Genomic DNA, 15,621 nt, shown 5'->3' on the forward strand with positions numbered 1-15,621 from the left:
TTGTCTTGTCAGAAGCTCATTGCCAGGAACCAGGATCTCTCTGGTGGTCTCTTCATTGGACTCTGGAGGTGGTCTGGGCGCTTGATTCAGTGACTCAGAGAGAACAAACAAGCAGCGGCAGACGGGGCATTGTGCAACTGGTGCCGAAATACGTGGTTATAGTGGTGTTTTTGTGTTATAGTGGCCCGGTACCCTAACTAGGACCGCCTAACAAACCAGCCTGAACTGAACACTGTCTGTGCTTGCCTAGGTGACTGTGTATTAAAGTGGGCATAATAATTGACACTGTGTCTGGGATTTTAACAGAAGACCATAGTGAACAGATGTGTTTTCAGGTTTGAGAGGTTCCTCTGGTAGGTGTGGTCGTAGCCTAGTGGGTAACACACTCGCCTATGAACCAGAAGACCCAGGTTCGAACCCCACTTACCACCATTAAGTGTCCCTGAGCAAGACACTTAACCCTGAGTTGCTCCAGAGGGGGACTGTCCCTGTCACTACTGATTGTCTCGTCAGTGGTGGCCTAGCGGTTAAGGAAGCGGGCCCGTAATCAGAAGGTTGCCGGTTCGAATCCCAATCCAATGAGCAAAGCACCGTCCCCACACACCGCTCCCCGGGCGCCTGTCATGGCTGCCCACTGCTTGCCAAGGGTGACGGTTAAATGCAGAGGACTGATTTCACTGTGTGCACCGTGTGCTGTGCTGCAATCACTTCACTTTATCACTTTACTTTATGTAAATGTTCCACAGCTACGGAGCTCTATAGGAGAAGGATCTGCTCCCAGCTGTGACCTTCTGTACTTTGGGTATCAGCAGTATAACTTCTTCTATAACTAATTATAGTTCTTTTTTTTCCCGCATATGACTTTTCCTCTAACTTTTAACTCTATCTATTAATATTTAGTATATTGTTGTTGTTTTATACTGTTGTGCTTGACCACACCAGACACCCTACATTCCCTGAACGTGGCCAATAAACACGATTCGGATCCTTGCTCTGTTGTTTCATTGTATGTAAAGCGGACTTGCGCCGTAAAGCGAAACCCACGGAAGCTCCGCCCAGGCCGAAATTCGCTCCGTAGCTACGTCGAGGTCGGCGGCGACTGTTCCGCTCCGACTTCCCACGGCGCGACAGCGCAGCACATGCGCGGCCGGGGATGGAGAGGGCGCCGCGGCGGGAGGCGCGGGAGAGGACCGCGGCTTCCTGCGGTGAGTTACTCGCCCCTCGCGGGACGGAAACGCGTCGCGGACGGAACGCGGTTCGCCGATCGCCACCGGCGGAAGTCGGGCGGAGAGCGGCGGCGGGGGCCCGCGTCGCGCCACCCGAACGTCGTCCTCCCTTTCCTGCCCTCCCTCGCGTCGCTACGCCGGCCACGTCGGGCGAGCAGGGGCTGCGGCGGAGGATCGTTCGGACGGACGCGTGTTTACGCGTTTTTTTTTATTATTATTTTTAATCCACGCGTGTGGCGTGACGCGCCGACGTGCGGCGGCTTTGGAGCTGCGGGCTCTGCAGGACACCATGACGCGGGCACCGCAGGCGCCACATTCGACCACTTTACTGCCACCTACTTTAGTCAGTATAGTTTCATGCAGTTACTACACGGAACAAGAAGTAAAGACAGTAATTACTATTATTGCACTGTTGCACGGTTTGCACAAAATTTAAAAGCACATTTATTGCACAAGCAAAGTGTAATAAACATTGCAATATTTAGAAAGCAACGTGGTCTTGCGCGTGGTTTTAATATCTGCATCACATTGCAGTAATGCACACTAATTTAAGACAGACATGTCATTTGGGATAGATTACAACTAATAAAGGACAAATTAGCTACCGGTAACGAACGCTGAACGTGATAGGCCAGCATGGCTACCGAGTGTTGGTGGGAGTGGCCACGATGACGTCACGGCGATTATTAACTGGCTAAGTATAACACGTAGCAAATGTTTCTGTGAAACCGCGTTATTACACGTTATTACGGTGAAACAGTACCATGTTATTTCGAAGTTTTTTTTCTGCTTTCTGCATCATCCATAAAATATAGATTGTTTTTGCGTTCTGCACATTTTATATGCCAAGTGATTGACGTATTTTATAATTGAGACCAGTTCCTTCGGGATTAATAAAGTTTTGTGATCCTGATTTGTTGGATTACAGAGTTGGGAGAAACCAAGCCCCAGTTCTTCCAGCACATCTCTAGATATAAAAATGTCACCCTATTTAATTGTTGCTGTTGGGAGGATTGGGGGGATAAAGGAGCTTTTTTCAATAGGATCAGTGAACCGAGTGGCCCGCCGTTTAGGGTCGCGGTGCCGCAGGTCCGCCGTCGGCTCTCAGGAACCGAAGAGCCAAAATGGAGGACGGCGGTCGGCGGTCGACCCTCCCCTCGTTCGTTTCTCGGCCGTAGCGCGTCATTGCGCGGCGACGCCACCTTCCCCGGGGGAGCGGGCACGTTTCTCCTCCAGAAACCGGAGTTTATGTCGCTGCACTGGGGAGTACGTCTTAACAATTTATTGCGTTCGCGTGACGTAGCAGAAAGACGTTTCGACTCCGATATCGCGCGGCTAGCATTTCATTCGAAGTACACGAAGTTTGAACGCGTGGACAAGAATCGGATTTATCCAGCACAGTCACGTAGAGTTATTTAAAAGAAAATGTTTAAATGTGTCGTTGTCTGACCAGTTAGATTCGATTTGGTTGGAAGAAGATTGACCTTTGACCTGTCACACTCTCCCAGTCATGGTTGGTGTTTCAACAAAGTCCAATAATGGGTTTATAAGATACGGACATACAGTATATATTGTAATTATTATCATTTGTATCATATAACTAATATATAATTGCCATGCTTTTTTTTAACCACACATTTTGGTCGACTCTTAATAGAAACATTAGACGTAACTAGTTAGTGCAGACTAGTTTAGCGCTAAGTTGTCAGCTAGCTCAGCAGCCGGTCCCGCATCAGCATTTTATTTGTTTGACCGGTTTGTCTCCATAAAAAAATTACACCCCGTTCTCAATATGAGGTAGTTAATACTTTTAACCTGACTAACCAGGAAGCGGACTCATGATCAAAAAGATTGCGGGTTCAGATCACGAAGCGCCTTTCGTGGCGGCCTAGGAGCACACATTTCACTGGGTGCTGTGCTGATAGTTCATCACTTTGACTTTAACTCGGCATTAAGTGAAATGAACAGATGCTGAAATGGCTAACCTTGCTGGATCGTGTTGGACGATATCAATGCAGCAATATATCGCAATATTTTGCGTGGTGATACAGGGACATCAAATGCCGATATTTTTGTGCACAAAAATATGGTGCTGGCTTTTACAAGCACCACACCAGCCTTAGATAACTGACTGGGCATTTAAATATCTTCTTGTCCATTTTAACCTAATGTTTTTGGTGTCCGCTATTTCAGTGTGTTGAAATGCAAAGACAATACAGTTTAAATTCAGTTCTGAGTTATGTTGTTTTGGCTGAATTATTCATGTAATGTGATCCACCCAGATTGTACAATTCTGTACAGTATCATAATATATTCTCATATAATCGTATAGTGAACCATGTATTGTGATACGTATCGTATCGTGAAATCCTTGCCAGTACACACCCCTAATAATGATGTTTTTCATAAAATTGGTAGGATTAGATGATTTCTACTAATAAACCAAACAGTCATAATAAGGCGCTGACATGTTTTGACTTAAATTTTTATCATCATAATTAAATTTGAAATGTAATCGAAATAAATTTATGCAAGTGAAGGCTTCTAAGCTAAGTGTAAGTTTAATTAACCTTTGTTCTCTCTTTTACAGTTTACTTTTCTGCTGGTAAAATATGTCCAAAACATCGTCTCAAAACAGAACCACATGACTGACAAAAAGTGAATATTTGATCACTTCCATATGTGAATTATTGAATTACAATAACTGGTTGAATTGAAATATTATATATTTGATATTTATCATATTAGTCATTTTGTTGAATTAAATATCAAGTGATTCTGTACAGTTTGCTAAATTTTGTACAAAAGGATCTGATTGTGAATTTTATGTGTCCAATGTTTAGGTGACCTTTAATTAGTCTTTTTGTTCGGGCCTGTGCAGTAGTTATTCAGTCTTGTGTATTTTAAATGAAACCTGAGTGTACATATTTGTGTTGGGATGTAATAAATGTGTAATAGAGGAAATAGTTCTGTTCTTTTTATTACAGAGAGTGTTCCAGGTGATGCCTTGTCACTGAAAAGATCTGCTTGGGCAATGAGTAAGATGTTAAACTCTATTAAGTCAAAGTAATATGTAATGCTTATATGGGTATCAGAACACATACTTGTATAGATTTAACTTAAATTAAGTATATACACTTTCTTTATTTCTTTTGCATCCTCTCCTCTGCCTTACATACTGTTTAATTTGTGCTTTTCCTCAACAGCTCTTACATGTACTGTTTCAACTCTGAAGAAATGGACATGTCACGGTGTGTCATTTCACCATAACAAGCATTGCCTTGACAGGGACTAATAATGCTTTAGTTAAATGTCATGAGTTTTTATTTTATAATTAATGAAGATACACAGTACTCAGTAACATTTCTAGTCTACACTACAGCTGAACTGTAGGTAGTTTTTTAAATGGCCGAGCAGTCGGCAGGGGACAGCGTTTCAGAGAGTAGGCCAGGAAAAGGAGAACCGAACGGACGGTACATCCTTAGGGAACGTAAAGAGGATAAAGCGGCTATAGCTGCTGGAGATAAATCGGAAGGGCTGATTGAACCACAAGTGCAGCCCAAACGGAAGTACACAAAGAAGTCAGTGGCAGTACTGAAGATTGAGCCCCCCTCAGAAAATGGCAGCATGGAGAAGGGGTCCCCGCTTAATCTGGCCCCTGGGGGTCCCCTGAATCCGCTCCCTGCAGACTGGCTGGAGCCCCTGGATGAAGAGGAGGGAGATTATGGCTTGTATGTGGTTCTTTCATTACCTTTTGGTAATGTTGCAATTTACAAAAATATATATATTTTAAGTGGGACTACAGAAAGGAAGTTTGCACTGGGAGCTGCGCTGAATTTTCAGCCTTTCTTTTCTATTTATTTTTTAAGTGAGTTCCAAAAATCCCTGATTAGGAGGTTGATCTGTAATCGTTGATCTTACTTATTTTTAGTTGCTCTTATGTTTGAGTTATTGTCGCGTTCCAACTGCTTTTTACGTCAAATTGCACATGTGTGTGAGTACGTAACTCTCTTCTTGAACGTGTTTAGGAACATTAGTCGACGTAGACATGCTTGGTTGGACTGGCCTGTACTGGGAGCTGGCTGGAAAAGAAAAGAAGTGATCAGGTGGAGCGGTGTTCACGATGTCCACTATATGAGGTAACAGCCGAAAGTCTGTGTATTGCAGCGTTGTCTGATGCAGTTCGGATTTATAGATAGTTCACCCATTATGGAACATTTGACCATCACATATCATAATATGTTTCCAAGCAGGAGATTGGAAATATAGAAGATGTGTTTCTAACAAGTTGTAGTTTCTAGCTAGCTAGTTGTATAAATTGCCTTACAACAATTTATACGAATGATGAGAGAATGACCTTGAAAATGATGTCTTTGTAGTTTTAACTTCATAATTGTAAAGCAAATTTGATGTAGGCTCCCTTCTGTATTTCCCTAGTCCAAGAGGACATGTTTTCAGAAGTAAGCTTAAGCTTGTAAAATCCAATAAGCACACGGACCTCAGGAAGTTCCACTATGCATCTGGGCTTTTCTTGGATGAAAGCGATGCAATGAAGGTAAGAGAATTTCTCTGTTTTCTATTTGAACGTCAAGGTAAAGGTCAAGGTCTTCACATTTTTATGATTTTTCTGTCCATGTTGGTGTAAGGATATTGAGTGTCCAGATGGTGGCGCTCTTGTAGACCCAAGTGACCCATCAGAAAGGATTGGTTCTGTAACCTCTATGCCATCCTGGAACTCTGCCCCCGGTGATTTCTGTGAAACCCCCCACAGTAGCACCCAAACCCCCCAAAGACGGGGTTCTAGCCCCCCTCGGCCATCCCAGACGTTCAGGAACCCCCTTCATCCCACCAAGGCGTCTCCTCTCGGCCTGAGCCCTGCACGGCAGAGTGCTGATGGTCCCCTCCCCAACCTCCTGGGACGTGTCCCACCACAAACGCCCAGTCCCACCTTCACATCCATCCAGCTGCTCGCGCCGACACGTCGTCCTGACATCACCATGAGAAATGGATCCTCGCTTCCCAATGGCTCCGTGGCTGTGAAAAACCTCCTCTTGCATCAGGGCCGCATCGAGTGTAGCATGGCTCGTAGTACGGACTGTCAACCGCGCCGCCATGTTGGGTAAGTTCTGGGTAAACAGACAGAACATGAACCTTCCAAAGGAGATGTTTAAGGTTTCTGATTCATGGATATCTTGTTATAGCTGACTTCTCTGTCCACTGCAGCTTTATATTCTTTTGGAGATTATTTTAATGGTTAAAAGATTGTAGAATGTGAATTCAGAAGTAGCCCGTGGTTTAGTAGAGCTGTTTTCTTCAAGAGTTTAATTAAATCATGTTTTTTTTCCTTGTTTTTCAAAGTGGATGTGCTAAATGTGGGTCCGATATTCCTGGCATTGAAGCTGGAGAGGAGACCCTATGTCCCTCATGCAGACGTATGTCATCATAATCCTTAATGTTTTCAGAAAATGAGCCAGCTTTTAAAATGCAATATTTCAGACTCATTTGTGTTGAATCTCATGATTAAAAAATGTTAATAATGTGCACCTTTCTGGGTTTCAAAATCACATTTGTGTGTCAGTCTAGGAATAGATCATTTTCTAATATGATTAATTTGATCATTTTCAGCTGATAAGAAGCCAAAGCAACGAATAGTGTTCAGGAAGGTAAGGCCACCGGTGACGTGTGAGAGCCTGATGCGCTTTCCCCTCTCTGTTCCTCTGCATGCTTTTCTCGACTGTCCACTGATGTCCACATTCTGCATGCTGCCACTTTTATTGCTTCCAGAGGCCTGCCGGAACTAATTTACACGTAATAACGTATTTGTCCCTGCACACTATGTGATTTCTAAATTACCTCTGTAAAAATGGTAAAATGGGCGCTGTTTCATAAATTTAGATGTAATTTTCTAGCTGTATTTTATTATTTTTTTGCCAATATTTAATGCGTTGCGTTTAGGGCTGCAGCTAACGATTATTTTAATAATCGATTAATCGGTCGATTCTTTTTTGATTAATCATAGAATCGGATAAAAAAAAAAAAAAAAACAGAAAAGCATTCATTTCCAACCATTTATTCAAGAACAGAACAAACATGTTGCTCCTTGAGCTGTTATAATAATAATAAAATAAAATAAAAATTGACTAACACAAAAAACATACACATGTATGCTTTACATCTGCCAAATATAGACTTTTTTTTTTTTTTTAAATAAAGTGCCACCTGAGCTGCCAGAACAATAAATCATTTATAAAAAAAAAGAACAATACAAATCAGAAAATTTAACAGGATTTGTTTGAATGTCAGAACTTGTTCTCTACACTACACTGCAGGTGCACACACTCGCAGACGCACACACTCACAAACTCTCACACATACACACACACACACACTCTATCTCTCTCTCTCAAGCTCACTTGAAGCTTATTCATTAAATTATTACCATCAATGTAGTAAGTGCAAGGTTCATTTATACACCACATTTAAACACATCTTAAGATGACCAAGTGCTATAAAATAACTTTAAAATTAAATTAAAAACACACACTAATATATTTGTCAATAATAACCTATATGGGACAAAGCACAGACTATACACTGCAAAAAATGCTTTTCTAAACTTTTCCTGTTTTCAGTCCAAATATCTAAAAATTCTTAAATCAAGATACATTCACTAGACACATGAAATAGCAGAAGAAATTGTCTTGTTTTCTGAAAAAACATCTAAAAATTAAGTGATTGCTTAAAACAAGCAAAATTATCTGCCAATGGGGTAAGAAAACTAATCTCAATGAGATATAATCTCAAACAGAAGTTTTAAGCATCACTTAATTGAGCCAAAATAGCTCAGTTGGGAGAGCGTTAGACTGAAGATCTAAAGGTCCCTGGTTCAATCCCGGGTTTCAGCAAAGCTCTTTGGACTGTGTACATGGGGCAGTGGCGGCCTAGTGGTTAAGGAAGCGCCCCCGTAATCAGAAGGTTGCTGGTTCGAATCCCGATCCGCCAAGGTGCCACTGAGGTGCCGCTGAGCAAAGCACCGTCCCCACACACGGCTCCCCGGGCGCCTGTCATGGCTGCCCACTGCTCACTCAGGGTGATGGGTTAAATGCAGAGGACAAATTTCACTGTGTGCTGTGCTGCTGTGTATCACATGTGACAATCACTTCACTTTTTTAATTTTCTCATGGAATTTGTCTTGTCTAGTAATTTTGATTTAAGATTTTTTAGATATTTGGACTGGAAACGAGACAAAATTACTAGGTAAGAAAAGCTTTTTTGCAGTGCAGTCCAAAAAAGACTAGTGAATAAAAACATGTCTTTAGTCTTTTAATGCAAAGTAACTATTGCACCCCTGCTTTACTACTGTTATTAACACGCTAACGCTAACTTGTCATGCTTGTCAAGCTGGATGACGAGTAAACACCAGCACCAGGGACATTACGTTCCTCACTTCAAAACGGAACTAAAGTAGGATTCTGTAGTGACTTCCCCTGCTGCTGAACTCCCTTCCTCCTTATCAAACACGCGTTTCAGGTGCTGGATCATTGCCGTGGTGCTCCCGTGCCGTGCCATGTCGCTTTTGCATATTGCGCGACACAACGAATCGATTAGGAAATTCGTTGCCAACTCTTTTAGTAATCGATTTTTATCGATTCGTTGTTGCAGCCCTAGTTGCGTTCTGTTAGTGCATTTATATATTAAAAATGTTACTGTTTTTTTTTTTTTTTTTTTTTTCAATGAATCTCTGAAGATTTCGAAATGGCCAATAATATTTATTTTTCATGACAGAAGTTGCTGGTTCAATACATCTCTGTTCAGGAGATACGTTTTACTTTGAGTTTCTGTTGCTGAGCTGCCTGCACTGATTGGGCGACTGAGCTATGTGAGATGAGGTGAAGGCCACTGGCCATCCATTTGATTGAACCAGAAGGCCAGAAGGGGATGAGATGGTTGCTGACTGGCTTCTGCGCACCTCTAGTAGCTGCCATGTGGGCAGTGGAATGCCTGCAGGCTCACGGAGGACTGTGGCTCCTGTGATGGCTGCCAGCAGGGCCTCCTGAACCCCTCTTCAGATCGGGGGAAGTGCCCCTGCCTGGTTCGCCAGGTACCTGCTGATGAAACTGGTCCTAGGTGCCTTTAAAATGGCTTGTCCATGGATTTTCAAACCTTTGTTTCTTCTGACGAGCATTGAATTAACGTCTGCGTGCATGCTGAGCACTCTGAAGAATGTTTTCTTCACATCCCACTAACTGCCCTGACCTGTGCTGTAAGTTGCTCTTCCTGCCTGAGCTAACTGTGTAATATTTGTCCAACGCTGGTTAACCCAGGTGGGCCAGGGTCGATGGGTCCTTGGGCGGACGTCAGAAGTAGATGGTATGACCCAGCAGGTAAGTCGAACGTGGACACAACATTCTCGGAATTATACCATGTGTCTCCAGTCCTGCGTACCCTCTGTCCCGATTCATCTGTCACTGAATTCATCTGACATTTATCAAGCTTTTCGTGACTTGGGTCTGGATCTCTAAGACTCTAAGACTTGATGTGTTTTACTACTAATTGTTTCATATTGTCAATATTATGGTGGTATATTATAATATTATTATAAGTCTCAATGTTAATATTATAAGTCTCAAAGTTAACAGTACTACATCTTTGTTGTTGTATTTGTCCCCCAGAGAAGGAAAAGAAAATACTGGACGATGCAAAAGAAGCGGCCCTCCTTGGTATTTATAATTTTTTTCTAAATATAATAAAGATCATTGCATTGGCTCCCAGCCAGTGCAATTTGTTTCATCTTGTTTGAATAAATATGCGACGGATGTAGAAAAGGGCAAAGGACAGGGCGGTGAATGTGAATTTAAAATCTTGCCAGTACTACCACAGTATTAAACGATAATATATTGTTCACGGAATTGTCTGCTGTATATTTGCAGAAGCTTGGGCTAATATATTCAGCTCAGTCCAGAAGCAATTTAGAAGCTGGTGCAGGCGTGACTGGTTTTGAACACTTGTACTTGAAACAAGAGCACCTTCGCTGCACATTCGCTGTCTTCATGATTCTTCAGGAGTCCCGATCTCCTCATGATTCACGTTTTCATGCTTATTCTTTAACAGCAAGATGCTCACGACAGTGACACCGGCGATTGTTTTAAAGATGAAGATGATATTGATGATGATGAAGTAAGTTCAATGCATCCTGTCTGTCAATAGATAAGCGAAAGTTGGCTGCAACTATGGAACGGAATATTTCACAGGACAAGATTTGTTGCCATCGCTTTTTCATACACGTTTTTAGGACATTTGGTAACATTGGGTATCACACGGCCTATGAAGCAGCAGACCACAAAGTCACAGGTTCAAACCTCACTTACCACCATTGTGTGGTCCTGTGCAACACACTTAACCCCGAGTGTGTGGCAGCCATGACAGGCGCCCGGGGACCAGTGTGTGGGGACGGTACCTTGATCAAGGGGACCTCAGTGGCACCTTGGCAGTTCGGGAGTTCAGCCCGTTTTTTACGGATCCGTTTCCTTACCCGCTAGGCCACCACTGCCTCTGTTAAAGCTGTTAACGGTGTTGAACATTCAGTGTTCTGTATAAACTTACTTTAAAATGCAATACTTTTATCTTCTATTATTTTAATGTATGATGCCTGGAGGTGCAGTTAATTTTAATACCATGTATATTTTTGTGTTTCTCCTGTGCACCAGCAAAGCAGGAACCGCCGGCACCGCCGCGCTTGTCTGAGGTGTGCTGCCTGCCTACGAAAAGACTGTGGAAAATGTGACTTTTGCATGGACAAGCCCAAATTTGGAGGCTCTAACAAGAAAAGGCAGAAGTGCCGAATGCGCCAGTGTCAGAATCAGGCTATGGTGAGGGAATCCACCGGCACTAACTTAAACCATCTGACCGGGAAACATACGTTGGTTTCTGATTGGCGTGCACTTTTTTCCCAGTGGCACTTGCTTCCTCATCAGAAGGGCCGTCGGAAAGGCATGCCCTCAACCGGCTGGGTCGGTCCCGGCAGGCGGAGGAAGGCCAGCCGGCTCAAGCCCTCAAGGCCCCGGTCCAAGAGGAAACGCAGGAGACCCATCTGGGAGGGCGACTTCACGGACGAAGAGGGTGGTGACGATGGTGACAAAGTGAAGGAGGAAGATTTGAATGTAAAAAAGAGCTACGGTTACAATCATGGGAAAACGCGGAATTACAGCTTGAAGAAAGATGAGGATGGTGATGACTTGGAAGGGGCTTTTGAGGCAGCGCTGGTAGGTTAAGATAGTCACACAATTAAGAATTATTCAGTTCTACTTCTATATACATTGTGGGCTTTTTTTCCCCATCAGACTTCTGACTTCAGTGACCAAGACAATGGTGACGACACATTCGTCTTTGAGAACGTAGAACCCTACGAACTCTCCATTCAGGTAATGAGAATGTTTCACCTGAAAAGAGGAATCATCCTTGATCTGCCTTCAGTTTCTGGCATATCTTCTTTTTCCTGTAGGGCTGCTTCACAGCACCAAATGGAGACGTGGAGATGGTGGCCAGTTTCCAGTCCAGTCTCAACTCGCGGGACCAGACAGGAGTGAGTCTCCTTTCTCTCTTCGCCAGTGTGCAGGACTAAATACTGAAGGACATTTTGCATGTACATCTATGGCATTTATCAGACGCCCTTATCCAGAGCGCCTTACAATCAGTATTTACAGGGACAGTCTCCCCCTGGAGCAACTCAGGGTTAAATGTCTTGCTCAGGGACACAATGGTAGATAGCGGGATTCGAACCCGGGTCTTCTGGTTCATAGGCGAGTGTGTTACACACTAGGCTACTACCACCCACTATTGATGTCTTTATGTCTGTTTTGCTTATGGCTTAATGTCTTAGAACAAGGCCTTTTGAACAAAAATATGGTCTAATTTCAGAAACTTTGTGCTCTTATTGACTTCACGGACATGCCCGCTTACTTACTGAAACACTGCAGCACAGCACAACGAAATGTGTCCTCTGCTTTTAACCATCACCCTTGGTGATCAGTGGGCAGCCGTGTTTCACTTGTGTCTCATGGGGAAACGTCTGTGTCTATTTTCAGGAGCCTCTTGCTGTGGATGGCACGGGTGAGTTGTCCAGCAATGGGATTCCTCAGCTCAGTGATGATGTGGTGGTGGTGAGGGTGGATGTGGGCGCGCCTGCCGAGGATGACGTTACAGAAGTAGATGAAGTGACGCCTGTTGTGAGTATCTCCAACCTCCTGTCTTTCTATCGTTCTGTTCATCTGTCTCTCACCAAATAAATAAATAAACGGCCGGAACTCTCTTTCCGTCTCTGGAATCAGATCACCCAGATCTTCAGCCTGGCCGAGGGCACTCAGGACATACAGGGTTCGGAGGCAGATCTGCTGCAGCTGCTGGAGTCTCTGCGGCGGACGGTGCTGCCGGTCCACTGGGTGGGGCGTGATGTCCCGCGGCCCATGCTGCAGCTCCTGCAGTGCTCCAAACGCTCCACCATGGCCGACACCACGCTGCAGATCGAGCTGGGCTTCCTCTACCAGATCAGTGTGCAGAACCAGCCGCTGCTGCTCACCCACCCACTGTACGAAGGGCGCCCCTCGCGCCTCTCCTCCGTCAGCCAGGTGGTGGCGCTGCTCCTGGACTTGGAGCGTCTGGCCGTGTGCCAGGGACACCCGGGCCTCGCGCCGCGGCCCGACCGAGAGCCGGTGCTGTGCGTCCGCGCCGCCGCCTGTCAGCTGCTGGTGCCCGCGTCACAGGAGCGCTGCGACAAGTGCCGCGATTCCTTACCGGACGCGTGATGGCGGACGCCGAGCGAGCGCGGGTCTCCGGGACCCCCGTCTGTGTCTGCGGCTGGAAACTGGATTTAGCGTTTGTTTTTTTTACGGTGCTCGACTGGATCCAGTGAGTTCTGGAATCCCACGTTCCATGTCCCGTCCCCCCGGCAGGTGCTCCATCTACGGCTCCGGTGTGACCTGCTTTGCAGATTCACTCTGGCAGTCCAACTACCTCTCCGTGGTATCCAGACCAGTGATGTTTTTTTTTTTAGATATATATTATTTTTGGTTCTAATATGACCAACTGTCAGATTCATAGGATTTTGCCAAGATGCACATTAATGTTGTTTTTTCTTTTAATCGCATCATAAGCGGTTTGTTAAATTGTCGGCCTGCTTGACCACAGTCGCTGAGACTGTTTAGCTGGGAGTTGATCTTACAATTGAACATTGACAAGTATTTGCACAGTTGCATCATACTCCATTCAAAGGTCGCAAGGATCTTTTACTCAGACCTTACGATTTTCGTGAAAAGGTTTCATTTGATTGTATTATTTCTAAATACCTGTTGACATGGGATATGAAATGTATAACTACAACACTGGATTTAGAATTCCCTGGTGTGGAACCACTGGTGCCATGTTTTATTTATGCCATTGTAGTCTAGAATTTAAACATGTTGGTAAAAATTTTATCTGAAAGAACTGGGTCATGAATTAAATTCTTCAACTGTTTTTTTGGGGGGGACCAAGTTGACGGTTATATTTTGTCATGGGTAGAGGTTTTTTTTTTTTTTTTAATATAAAGAAATATTTGTAAATGGATAATGGAATTATTTTTGTTCACATAAATACACCTCCTTTTTCCTGTATCTTATGGAATATTTATTTATTTATTTGTGTGTGTGTGTCTTACTCAGCAGCTATGGCTGTATTTCCTGTTTCATCCAGGAGAGGGCACTACGCACAGCAAGTCGGGGGCCAAGGCAAGTTTCTGAAAAAGAGCTGTGTGGCTTTTTCAAACCCTTAATTAGATGACTAATTAAAAGACAGATTTGCTGATTTTAGTCACTAACGACAACCTGCACATGCGCCACCCGTGCCAGAGAAGCTCTTCACCAGACTATTAGCTCATCCTGCACACTCTCACCATCCACACGATCTATCATTTCACATAATGAAAATAGTCCTTTTATTTACCGTCTATATAATTTTTTCACCTCAACTATAAAGAAAGTTGAAGAAAACCAAGGCAACATGGAAAATGTTTTCACGTTGTTCACAATGCTCTATTCTGAAGACTATAATGCTTTATGATAAATGTAATATTTGTTGAGGTGGTTCTATGGACTTACTATAGCTTTCGTGCGCAGCACAGGGCGTGCAATGGAAGAAAGTGGTCAGTTTCGACCGCCACTTCCCAGGGACACCTGCAGTGCATTTCAGCCCATTCAGTGCACAGATGCAGAAGATGCAGGCTGGAGAGGGAGCGAGGCAGGCCTGGCCTTGAAAGGGCCGCTTTGTTTCCTTAATTACGAGGAGGAACTGGACTGGATGGGGGGTTTTAAGCAGCACCTTTATATCATCCCACGCATGCTGGAGGCCCTGGAATACGCACTATGCCTCCCAAACTGCAACATGCAATGAACTTTAGACATTTGTAAGTGTGTGTTTGTGTGTGTGTTAGTTGTGTTAGGGTGGTAGTAGCCTAGTGGGTAACACACTCGCCTATGAACCAGAAGACCCGGGTTCGAATCCCACTTACTACCATTGTGTCCCTGAGCAAGACACTTAACCCTAAGGAGGAGACCCAGGGAGACTGTCCCTGTAACTACTGATTGTAAGTTGCTCTGGATAAGGGCGTCTGATAAATGCTGTAAAATGTAAATGTGTATATGAATATATATATATATATATATATATACACACACACACACACACACACACACACACATATACACACAGTACAGGCCAAACGTTTGGACACACCTCATTCAATGTGTTTTCTTTATTTTCGTGACCATTTACGTTGGTAGATTCTCACTGAGTCATCAAAACTATGAATGAACACATGTGGAGTTATGTACTTAACACAAAGTGGAGACCTGGTCTACACAGTCACCGGACCTGAACCCAATCCAGATGGTTTGGGGTGAGCTGGACCAACAAGTGCTAAACACCTCTGGGAACTCCTTCAAGACTGTTAGAAAAGCATTTCAGGTGACGAAGCTCATCGAGAGAATGCCAAGAGTGTGCAAAGCAGTAATCAGAGCAAAGAAACTAGACACTGAATGAGAAGGTGTGTCCAAACGTTTGGCCTGTACTGTATGTGTGTGTGTATATTATATATGTATATATATAATTGCTACTGAAGATGGGCATAATTGCAGATGTGTGATGCAGGGTGTGATGAAGTATCTGCTTCCAGCTGGATGCGAGATCCAGAGGAGCCCGAAAAAGCATCAAAGTGTTGCGGGTTTCGCGCTCCACCCCAGCATCTGAACCCCGAAACCCTCTCCCACGTCGGCAACAACAGTGCGGCGATGCGCCCCAGCCTCTGCTCGCATGGACGCACAACGCGCAAATCGCTACGCGTTGTTGGCATTTTGCGTTTTTAATC

At 44.1% G+C, this 15,621-nt stretch overlaps 1 protein-coding gene across 8 annotated transcripts; it reads left to right on the top strand.

Moving 5' to 3' along the window:
• Positions 1–1,065: 1,065 nt before the first annotated feature.
• LOC114771316 (uncharacterized) lies at positions 1,066–13,805 on the top strand. 8 transcript variants are annotated; one of them, XM_028964936.1, is made up of 18 exons: positions 1,066–2,492; positions 3,817–3,884; positions 4,214–4,264; positions 4,433–4,957; positions 5,255–5,365; positions 5,664–5,781; positions 5,873–6,345; positions 6,585–6,658; positions 6,852–6,889; positions 9,551–9,610; positions 9,899–9,946; positions 10,338–10,403; positions 10,934–11,095; positions 11,180–11,488; positions 11,567–11,647; positions 11,728–11,808; positions 12,311–12,451; positions 12,554–13,805. In XM_028964936.1, the coding sequence occupies exons 4-18, from the start codon at positions 4,632–4,634 to the stop codon at positions 13,025–13,027; spliced, it is 2,562 nt and encodes an 853-aa protein (XP_028820769.1). In that variant the 5' UTR covers positions 1,066–2,492; positions 3,817–3,884; positions 4,214–4,264; positions 4,433–4,631; the 3' UTR covers positions 13,028–13,805. The 8 variants fall into 8 exon arrangements, with proteins under 8 accessions (XP_028820769.1, XP_028820768.1, XP_028820772.1 ...); XM_028964935.1 differs by having other exon boundaries at positions 1,066–1,205; XM_028964939.1 differs by having other exon boundaries at positions 1,066–1,205; positions 4,433–4,477.
• The last annotated feature ends 1,816 nt before the right edge of the window (positions 13,806–15,621 follow it).

This window comes from Denticeps clupeoides, unplaced genomic scaffold (genome assembly GCF_900700375.1).
Source record: "Denticeps clupeoides unplaced genomic scaffold, fDenClu1.1, whole genome shotgun sequence".
In the NCBI taxonomy this organism is placed as follows: Eukaryota; Metazoa; Chordata; class Actinopteri; order Clupeiformes; family Denticipitidae; genus Denticeps; species Denticeps clupeoides.

Bases quoted from the DNA above. Each gene is read 5' to 3' on its own strand.
- LOC114771316 (XM_028964936.1), top strand. From the start codon at position 4,632: ATGGCCGAGCAGTCGGCAGGGGACAGCGTTTCAGAGAGTAGGCCAGGA. The intron at 9,611-9,898 runs GTAAGTCGAACG...TTTGTCCCCCAG, and splicing joins TAGATGGTATGACCCAGCAG to AGAAGGAAAAGAAAATACTG. The intron at 9,947-10,337 runs GTATTTATAATT...ATTCTTTAACAG, and splicing joins AAAAGAAGCGGCCCTCCTTG to CAAGATGCTCACGACAGTGA.